The sequence below is a fragment of the Tupaia chinensis genome, unplaced genomic scaffold (assembly GCF_000334495.1).
Source record: "Tupaia chinensis unplaced genomic scaffold, TupChi_1.0 Scaffold148587_1, whole genome shotgun sequence".
NCBI classification, from domain to species: Eukaryota; Metazoa; Chordata; class Mammalia; order Scandentia; family Tupaiidae; genus Tupaia; species Tupaia belangeri.
The window spans coordinates 1774429-1785307 of NW_006208436.1; the positions used below are offsets into that span (position 1 = coordinate 1774429).

General features: G+C 37.9%; 1 protein-coding gene across 7 annotated transcripts in view; it reads right to left on the reverse strand.

Moving 5' to 3' along the window:
• ADAM22 (ADAM metallopeptidase domain 22) overlaps positions 1 to 10879 on the reverse strand; it is a 267499-nt gene that overhangs the window by 56239 nt on the left and 200381 nt on the right. For all 7 annotated transcript variants that reach the window (XM_027769081.1, XM_006170477.2, XM_006170480.2 and 4 more), the window contains exons 16-21: positions 9450 to 9521; positions 9137 to 9229; positions 4700 to 4780; positions 2422 to 2472; positions 2131 to 2194; positions 744 to 849 (exon numbers count right to left, since the gene is read on the reverse strand). In XM_027769081.1, the coding sequence (XP_027624882.1) occupies positions 744 to 849; positions 2131 to 2194; positions 2422 to 2472; positions 4700 to 4780; positions 9137 to 9229; positions 9450 to 9521 (467 nt within the window). The remainder of the gene's footprint in view (positions 1 to 743; positions 850 to 2130; positions 2195 to 2421; positions 2473 to 4699; positions 4781 to 9136; positions 9230 to 9449; positions 9522 to 10879) is intronic.

Here is a 10879-nt window from a genome sequence, read left to right on the forward strand (position 1 = left end):
TTCTTCCTAGGTATTGGGAAAGCCATGATATATTTTTCTGTTTTTCTTGATGACTTTTCTGTCAACCTAGTACTCTTTATTAGTTATGTGGAACCAGTGAAATTTGAGCAAAGAGTTTTAATGGTCAAAGAGAATCAGAATATAATTGTGATGGTTAACATGCTAGAGACTGCCAGCAAAGAAAAATTTATGTGAATTTTTTAACTGTTGAAAAGTTAATATAGGTCTTGATTGGGGTAATTTAGGAGCGGACATGAAGAATGAGATCAAGGCAAATGGTAGCGAAGCAGTAGAGAAGAAGGCACGTGACTGGGTGACTGGAGCAATGTGCAGAGGGAAGACGGAGTCTGAGATCACTCTGAGGCTGTGAAACAGAAGGAAGAAGAGATTTTGAGACCTTTCGCAAAAACAGGGTTTGTTTAGAAAAGTCAGAACCAGTTAGTGCATCCTAACAGCATTGGGTACATATTTTGGTGGCTTTAATGTTTGTTCCTGTTCTTACTGGCAGGCGTCTTCTAGGAGAAGTAGTCCTGGGGCAACTCCAGGTCTGACCTGGGGCTAGAGGTCAGGCTCCATGGCAGGATTTGAGAACCCTCTGCAGAGGTGACGCTGGAATACTGGGAAGGCATGAGGTGATAGGCAAGAGCATGCTTTGCAGGATGCAGAGAACAGGACTGTCCTTGTCATCAAAGTTAGTCTGTAAGTGCCTGAAGGATGTACTCCAGGTTACTTGTCCACCTCACCGTTTGTTGCATTGTATCCACGTGTCTTTGTTTTTCCCACAGTTTCCCTTCTCGGTCCCTTCGATATTCAGCTTCTCATAGCAGTATTTGTCTGATGCTGTCACCTCTGAAGAACAGAATTTTCTATCAGTGAGCGCCTCAAAATGTTTGTAATGAAGAAACACTGCAATTGAAAGACTCTCTCATGACGTGTTATCAGTTCCCAAAACTGTACCCGTGGTTCACAAGAGACATCATAGACATCCGTAACACAGATACATTTCTCATGACTGCTCATTTGAAAGTTTGAAGACAATTATATTTAGATCTTTGATGGATTCAGACTATAGGCTGCAAGAACAACTCTCTACAGGATTTGGCTAATAATTAGGAGAAGAACTACCGAATGATTCCTTGAATAAATATTACATGCTTCAATCTTAGTGCCAAATACAATGCCTGAATTTTTCATTCAGAAAATTTTATTAATAAAGACAACTTCATTAAAATATTTATTAACTATAATTAGATTTAAAAAAAAGCAATGGTGCAATTTGTACCTTGCTTACTAATTCTTAACTGTTATGCAAAACAGTATTTTTTTTTATTGGGGGGTCAGACAATGGCATAGTGGTAAAACACAAGGCTTTGCAGAAGGTCACCTGTAACTCAAAAAGCCAGCTAGAGTTTAAGATAGGTAGTTGAGGGCTAGTCCTATAGACTGATAATTTAGGGAGCCAGATCCCACATGGCCAACTGCACTTCAAATCCCAGCCCTGATGACTTGTAAAACAAGCTAGGCATGTGTACGTGCATGCTCCAAAGCCAACAGGATGAAGAAATGCGGGAGAGGGGATTGCAGTATGACCATGCACCACTGGAGGTTGTTTTCTCCTTCTCTGTCTCTCTGATGAGCGCATGTGCCCTCTGGCAATTAAACACAAAAACAAAACAAATACAAATAAGTAAGCAAATAAACAAAAAGAAACATAGATAAGAGGAAAAAGAAATTCTAAAAAATCTACAGTTCTGAGATAAGGATGCCCTCTCCAGGGTCCATGCCCATTCCACATGGCTATACAGATTTTACTTCAGGGCACTCAGCTGTGGAGAGTATAAGTGGAGCTAGAATCCAGGTTTGCTATCTTCTCCAAGCTGTGTACCCTGGCATGGGCTTCACCTGCCTGGCAGTAAAGGCACCTTCTGTCTCATCCACAGGCACTGCCAACTAGCCAAGATGAGTGGGGTTGTGTCTTTTCAACAGAGGTACCCAGCTCTAATTTTCAGAAAAGTGCTTCTGCTCAGACCTGCAGTAGCTCTTAGAGTCCCCCAGTGATAAAGTGATCAAAAATATATTTCCAGCTCACAAAGTCATACTTTAAAATATGAAACCACACTATTTACTTACTTTGACCCCAGACGTACTTGCATTGTCTATCCCTGGTTTTACACCTTCCTCCAAAGCAAATTCCCTAAAATGGAAAAGCAAATACTCATCACAAATGGAATGTCTGCTTATGTCAGATAACTGAAAAAGAAAATATAATTGGAAAAAAATAGTAGGATACTATTAAAAAGGCCTTTCAGCTTCAGAATTGATAACAAAACATTTAAATTGATCTTCTTAATTTGATGGACTTCAGCATTTCTTTCAAGCTAGTACACATGAAAAAAATTAGGTAACAAGGAAGTGACCTACCTGGGTACCATCACACGAATATCCATCCATTTTATGAATATTAGGGGCACACTAAGAAAAGAAAGCAAATCATGAACCAAATATATATAGCAAGATATCAGGCTGAGAGAGCTAAATCCTTCACTGTTTACATTTAAAAAAAAAAAAACTTGTCTGAAAATATGGTTAGGTCCTTGAACCATCTGAAAATAAAAACAAAGAAGATCAAGAGAAACCAAGACAAAATACAATCATTGTGTACTTTCCCATAAAAATATGAACCTACCAGAAATAGAAATAGTTGATTACATAACAGCAAATAAAAAAGAACTGACTACAGTAGACTCAGCTAAACTTCGTTTAAGAGTATCTTGCTTCCTATAGTCACATATTCCCTCAGAGCAAGAAAGGGAAGGACACAAAACAGAAGCAAGGAACACGCACACATCAATAGAGCAATAACTTTACTTTCTCCTCTTACCATGAAAAGCAACACAGCCCTTACACTTAAAATAATAACTCGCGAGCAGAAGTATACTTTGAACATGTTAGAATATGCTTTACAATCCCATCATTTTTCCTGGAAGCAATTGTACAAAGCATTCTTGGGTGATACAGACAGTAATTTTTAAGTTCAATGGGGCCAGCAGGTGGCATGGTAGTTAAGATGTTGGACTCCCGCGTGGCCACCTGCAGTTCACGTTCCAGACATGGAGGCTTGAAAACCATACTGGGAATGTGTATGTGTGTGCCCCAAATCTCAGAATGGAGGAGAATGTGTTTCAGCTTGGTCATTACTCCTGGGAGGTGATTCCTCACTTTCCCTTTCACTGTCTCTCTCCAGCGAATGCACACACTCTATGACAAAAACCTTCAAAAGAATTTTTTTCAAGTTCATTATATATTTTTCTATCATTATAATAATTACACAACCATTTAAGAAAAGTTAGAAAATGTAAAATGTAGGAAAAAATAAGTCATTCATATTCCTACCATGAAAGACAGCTATATTTTATATTTTGGTAGATTTTATCTCCAACTGTTTCTATTACAATTGGTACTTTAAACACAGGTATGATCAGTTTATAGATATTTTATCTTCAGCTTTTTTCCTTTACTTTTTGTCACATAAACCGCCTCATGTCATAATGAACTATTTTATAGGTTCCTTTGTGAATGGCTGTTAAGTCATTGTGCCGGGCTAACAATGAACTTCAGCAACCATTTGCAGTTACCTCCCATGTAGTTCCAGATAGTTCAGCATGAGCATCTGTACACATGCATCACTTTTGGACTTGGAATTATTTTACAATTTTGCTGATTTATAATCACATTCTCCCCATAAAAAAGGTGGTTTTCATACAGTTTCTGTCTAGGAGTCTTTGAAGTAATCATTCATTAAATCACTATTATTACTAGGTATTAGCTTAGAAGATATCACCAACTAGATAGGAGGAAAGGAAAACACTTGTACAAGAAAGATCTTTCATTTCTTAGGATGACTACCTTTAAGATAAATATTTTTAATGGTCAATGTAAATAAACATGAAAGAATTCCTCTTCCCTGGAAGGGAAAAAATATGCAAGCAATGCTTCCTTTCAACAGATCTGGTAAGAATGAATTTCAGTCGCCCTACAAACGTTCCAATATTAGCTAATAGAATGCTAACTGTGAGCAATTGCCTAATGCACAAATCTTGCTACCAGCTCTTCAGTCAAATGATCACTGGGCACATAACAGATGCCCATCGTCAGTGAACCATCACAGTGAAAGTTTGTCAATGATTGGCCACCACCCATGTATTTACTGATTTCATGCAAAAATAGCACACAGACTTAGGTTAATTTAACGTTAAGACAAAAGTATGCTGAGCATCTGCTTGTGCTTCACTTACTAAAATTTAAATGCCTGAAAATTAAAAAGCAGGGCTAGATGGCTTGGTGGTTAAAGCAGCAAATCCCATGTGGCTGACCACGTGGTTTGAACCCCAGGTATGTGTGCATGTGTGCCCAAAGTCCAGAAAGGAGGAAGAAATGGAGAAGAGATTGCAGTGTGACCATGCCCCTTGCAGCACAACCATGCCCCACGGAGGGTGCTTTTTCCTCTCTGTCAGTCTGTCTGTCTGGCAAACACATGCATTCTCCAGCAAAACAATTTTAAATAAATAAAAAGCAAGTGAAAGGTGATTAAAGAAAAGTTAGGAACATCTTGTCCACTTACATTTTACATGAGGGTCAGTGCACTAAAGATGCCCCCACTTTTTTCCATTGGGTTTAGAGTTATTATTTGCTAGATTACCTGGCTTGAATTTCCTGAGCATGTTTCACGAATATCACAATCATTTACTGCTTCTCGGCACACAGTCCCCATAGGCTGAAACTAAAATGAACACAAATCAATGTGTTAGAGGAAAAAAAAAAAATCTCTTGGAATATCACCTAAAGAAAGCAAAATGAAAATTATTTAGCTAGGAATACCTTAATCTGTATTTTAAGATGAGAGTCTGTGAAAACCACAGTTACTGAATTAAATGTTATTTGAATAGTTTGAAGAGACAGTTTCTCATGTATGAAGTAAATTCTACAGCCATCACAGTAAATTCTGAAAGTCTGCAATATCCTGCTGACCAGGACTGTGCTTGATGGTACATCCCCATAAGGACCAGTCAGCCCAGTTCTAACAACTCTTCCTTCCAAATAGCTTCTGGATTTATGGTTTACCCTTCATTCTTACACCTTAATATCATAATAGTTTTTTGCTTTATCTGCCAAGAATTTGAAAGTTATATTTTGGTCTGAATCACAAAACTTAGACTTTCTGGCAAAGTAGATTCCTCCCCTGCTCCTTCCCCTACGTCCCTGTCTCATTTTAATATGGGAAGGTCTTCAAAAAGTTCAAGGAAAATGAAAAATCCTTATTATGAAAAAACTGTGGAGACCAGCAGATGGTGTAATGTTACGTCACTGGATTCCCATGTAATCAATCACAGTTTGAGTCCCAGATTCAGCGGCTTCAACTCATCCTGGGCACATGTGCGCACGTGTGCCTAAGATCCCGAGAGGAGAATGAAGGAGAAGGGATTGCGGCGTGGTCACCTCCCCTTGGGGATGATTTCTTGCTTTCTGTCTCTGTCTTTGTCTTTCTGATGAGCACACGTGCCCTAAAGCAAAAACCTCTTAGAAAACAAACAAACAAATAAAAAAACCTCTGCATGATTTCAAAAGTGGTTTGCACCAAAATTAATTTGTACCTTAATTCTAATTTTCATAAACTCTTTGAGGATTGAAATCTTGATTTTTTTTTTCCTAACGTTTCTACAATTTTATGTATAGGGGCTTGGTTTTTTCTTTCCTGTTTTTGAGCATCCCAAATAATAGCTCTTGCAAGTGTAGGAGTTGTACAAATAAATTTTTAACCTCATCGAATTTATGAGTTGCAAGAGCACTCACTATAATGAAACAGAACAGATACATGAAGTTCTTACATGTTCCTTTATTTCTTCAATCCCTCTCTCTTCTTTTCCCTCTCCATAATATGAGCATTTTAGGCTGATCCTTTTATTTTCTTGTCTCTAATCAGATAGTCAAAAATACATCCCCACTCTCCCCACTTTTTCTGTGCAAACTTCATTCTCCCTGCTTGAACCCTCCAGGCATCCCAGGTTCCTTCTGAGAACACGTTGCATATGCACAGCCCACTGCCAACCTGAATCAGCACTTTGATAGACAGTGTTAGGAGGTATGAATAAACTTTGTGTTCGTTCATCCATTCATCATGCATTTACTAAGCACTGAGAATGTACTGTTCTAGCCACTATGGACTCAATGAAGAGTAAAACACAAGGACCCAGCTCACCAGGAACTTGCATTTGAATGAGCCTAAGGGGGTCATAAAAATAGGGAAACAAGCAAGATAACTTAATTTCACATTTTCTTGTTTTTTCATCTTTGGGACTGGGGAAAAAACCCCAATTTGAAATATCTGAGGCAGAAATATGAGCACATTTCAGGCAGAATTCAGATGAGAGTACAAACACTGAAGAATGTCTAAGAAACTGCCTAAAGAAAGTACATTGAGGGAGAATTTGCTCTAAGTGCAGAAATATAGCAGTAAATTCATCAACCCAAATCCCTGCTCCCCTGGAACTTACATTATAATAGGAGGAGAAAAATAATAAACAAGTAAGCAGGCTATGTTTTACAGCAGCAGCCTGCAAATTATGGCCTGAGGGGCAAAGCTGGCTGTCCTTCTTTTTAAATAAAGTTTTAATGGAACACAGCCATGTTCATTGGTTTCTGCATTGTTCGTGACTGCTTTCCAAGGCACAGCTGAGTAACTGCAATAGCGATTTCATGAGCCACAGAACCTAAAGTATTTACCATCTGCTCTTTAAGAGAAAAAGTTTACCATTATTATTATAAATATATATGGAGAAATAGAGATATACCAAATTTCTCATCTTGTTCTTCTGTTCCCTCCTACTATTCACTATCCTGCTTTGGCTCTCCTAGGAGTACAGAGTAAGCAAGAGAGTGGGTGGGCGGGAGGGTGAGGCAGAGAAAGTGGCAAAAAAGATCTTATTTGACTGGTAACTATAACTTATTTTGTGGGATATTAGTTAAGCATACCATTTTATTTTGTGTATTTTAACCTTATTATTTAGTATTTGTTCCTTGAAATGATTATATCAAAAGAGCCAAATGCTGTAAATCAAAGGAAAAAAATGGTGTAATTAAACGTATTATATAGATGAGCCAACTTAAAACATCAAGGATTAAAATCAATGATTCAGGAGCTCTTGTTATGGCAGTTGGGAAAGCTGATAGAATAAACATTTGTGGTTGCCAAAATGAAAAAATGTCTGTTACACATTTGGTTTAATCTTCCATTTTTAGAGAATACTTCCAGAGATCTCTGCCAGTGCTTTGCATGTCTTAAAATGCTGCCAGAAGACACAGTGGCAGAGGAGAAACAACAGAAACTCTGCCAGCAGCTCGGGATGTAACTCACATCTCTTCCTTACTGGTGAGTGAGCCTGTATGAGTTACTTAACTTCCTTCAGATTGAAATCACCCAACTGTAAAACTCAGGAGAACATCTAGCCCCAAAGTGTGCCTGTGTGCATGTCTCCAACAATGGCCTCCACCAGGGGTGATTTTGCCCCCAGGAAAGTATCTGCCAATGCAGGTAGACACTCTGGTTGTCAGAACCAGGAAGGGTACTGCTAGCCTCTAATGGCAGAATCCAGGGAAGCTGCTAAATCCCCTACGATGTGCACAACACCCCCTTACAACAAAGCAGTAGCCAGTTAAAAGGGGCAGGGTCGAGAAACTTGGACATACAATTACTTAAATTAAAAGAGCTTGGGCCCAGTCTCATGGCATGATTAGCAGCAAACTGAACTGCAGTGTTGGAGCCACATGACCAACTGCAAGTGTGACACTGAACACACCTGCATGCCCAAGATCCTGACAAGAAAACCAGAGAAAGACCCTGTTGAGGGTGATGTCCATCACTCTCTCATTCTCTCTTTTCATGTATACATGGTTTCTATCATGTATATCTATGCATACTCAATTTCTGTCATGTATAAAATCAAATACTTTTTAAAGAAATATTTATTTAATTTCATTTATTATTATTATTTTAGTTCATCAGAGAGAGAGAGAGAGAGAGAGAGAGAGAGAAAGTGAGAAAGCAAACCACCAGGTCCAGGACTTGAATAACAGTCGGCCATGTGGGAAAACAGTGACTTAACCACAACACCACCTGCTGGCCCCTCAATACATTTTTTTAAAAAGTGTTTAGCATGATCTCTGACACACAGTAGATACTTACTATGATAGTTTCATATCCCACCCTCCTATAACTCATTAGTCCAAAGTTAGTCAGTAAACATTTACTAAGAAAGTGTTAAGTATATTACTCATGCATTCAACAAATACTGAGAACCTATACCAATTACTGTTTAAGTGCCTGGCTCTACTCTATAAAATGTATAGCCTAGAGGAAGGGACAAATATTAAACCTCAGAAATAACATAGACTATTCTACCCGATTTTATATGAGAAGAGAAAAAAAAAAAAAAGAATTGGGTTTCTTTGGACAGGTAAGTCCCAAATAACTGTTAGTCTTGATGCAAAGACTTAAATATTTGGAAATAGGTATGAAGATGCTGTTAGGAGGATGAAAACAGATTAAGTGTGTTGAGATACATTCTACACTTTCATGCACAATAATACATGTAAGGTGTTATCATGTCTGAAAATATTCCTTTTGCTCCTCAACAGCTAATCCAAGAGATATACCAAGCTGAGCAATAAGAAAAGAAGGACCTATTGATCCACTTGGCTTTATAAAAAAAAGTGCCATCAGTCAAAGATTAGTAACACCTGATTTCATTTGAAGTGCATAGGCCTCAGGAAAACAATATGTAGAGGATAGCTTTTGACAGGGTTCGGGCTCTAGCTCTCTGACTTACTTGATGTATCACAATGGGCAAACCACTTAACCGCTGCAAGCTTCAGTGTTCCCATCCGTTAGAGGAGAACCTCTATAACTACACCTCATAAAATTGTGTGAGAATTCTCTAAAGCACTAGGTACTTAGTCATCTCATACATGTTATTAATAGATAGTGTCATTATTATGGCTGGAATAAATTTACCTGGCCTGAATAATGGAATTGAATATATCCTATTTCCTGTCAATTTGTCATTCATTAACATTCACATACCTTGCACTTTTTACAGCAAAGACCATCGCTGCACTGAGAGTCTTGAGTCAGGGTACATTTCTTACAACATTCAGCTCCTTCAAGGACACATTCCTAAGAAATACAAACATGTGTAAAACAATCATAAAGTCGTGTTATTTTCCTGAAAGTACCAAGATATTTTCTAAAATAAATGTACAGACTCACAATAATCATTCTTCCAAAAATCCTATGAAACTTCTAGGCATATCACTTGCTGTGTATGTCTCAGTGTGGGAACCTACAATAACCCAGAATGACCTAAAAAACATCATCAAAACGTCTAGAGACTTACTGCAAAGGTCCCACAGTCACACTCCTCTCCAGTTTCAATAAAGCCATTGCCACACTCAGGAGGATCAAGGAGCTATGGGAAGAAAACCAACATGTGAATAAAAATACAGAAAAAAAAAATCACCATCACAGTTGTTTTGTTTCATTTTGTTTGTAGAGGGATTTTTGCACATGTGCTCAAGAGAGAGAGAGAAAGTAAGAAATCACCCCTCAGGGGAGATGGCCACACCACAATCCATTCTCCTCCATTCTCCTCTTGGGACTTTGGGCATGTACACATACAAGCCCAGTGTGAGTTTCAGGCCAAAGCGTGTGGGACTTGAACCGTGTCAGTCTTGTAGGAGTCCAATGCCTTAACCACCATGCTACTACTACCTGCTGGCCCCAACATTAAAGATCTTGAGAAAACAAAAATGCTACTCTATCATGACCGCCAGTCATTCCAAAACATATTTTTATTTTCCTAAACTAGACAGCATGACTTTAAAACTAGAAACTTCAAAAGTGTCTGTTTCCATTTCATATTTAGTATATGCATATAGCTTTATATATATATAACATAAATATCAAGTTAAGATCAAGTAAATGTCACAAAAATAAAGGATGATCTAGCTATTGACTAAGACTAACCCAAACTGACTCCTGAAATTTCATTTCAAACAAAACGCAAGGGGTTTAGAGTTATTAACAGAATATCTAGGTGAGTATCGTGGTTCAACTACTTATTCCGGGCAGATTAGTTAACATCTTAAAGACTTCAATATCTAGAACAGAAGTAATAATATTAGGTCTTCATCTATAATGCAAAATGATTGTGAGAATCAAATTTAATCATCTGTGAGAATCTGTTTATTAGCTATATCTCCTTCTTAAACAGAAAGTTATTTAATAATGAGGAAAGCATAATGAAAAAAAATCCAGTGATCTGTTTAATATAAAATATAGTTCCCATTAACATAGCTTTGTAGAGAACAGCAATACAAATTTTCCCTAATACACACCTACTTTTCGTGTAGATGTGACTGTCAAGAAATGTCAATATATTTTTTTTTTTTTTTTTTTTTTTTTTTTTTTTTTTGGTGTTCTTTTCAAGTTACTCACCAGAGAGAGACACAGACAGAGGAGAATGCACCCCATAATGGGGCGTGGTTATAGACAATACATTTCTCCATCCTGTTGAAATTTGGGACATATCCATGCATAAACCACCATGTTTTTTTCAAGCTGCTAGGGCTGGGATTTGAACTGCAGTTGGTCATGTGACATCCAGCTTCCTTTAACCAGCAGGCTACAGGGCTGTCCCAGGATGTTATATTTTTGTATTTACTTATTTATTTTGAGAATACTATACACATCATCATCAACAGGTAATAAACCATTTGTGTCCCACAAATGTCTCACCTCTATTTTTTTCTCCCTAACTTCCTTCCT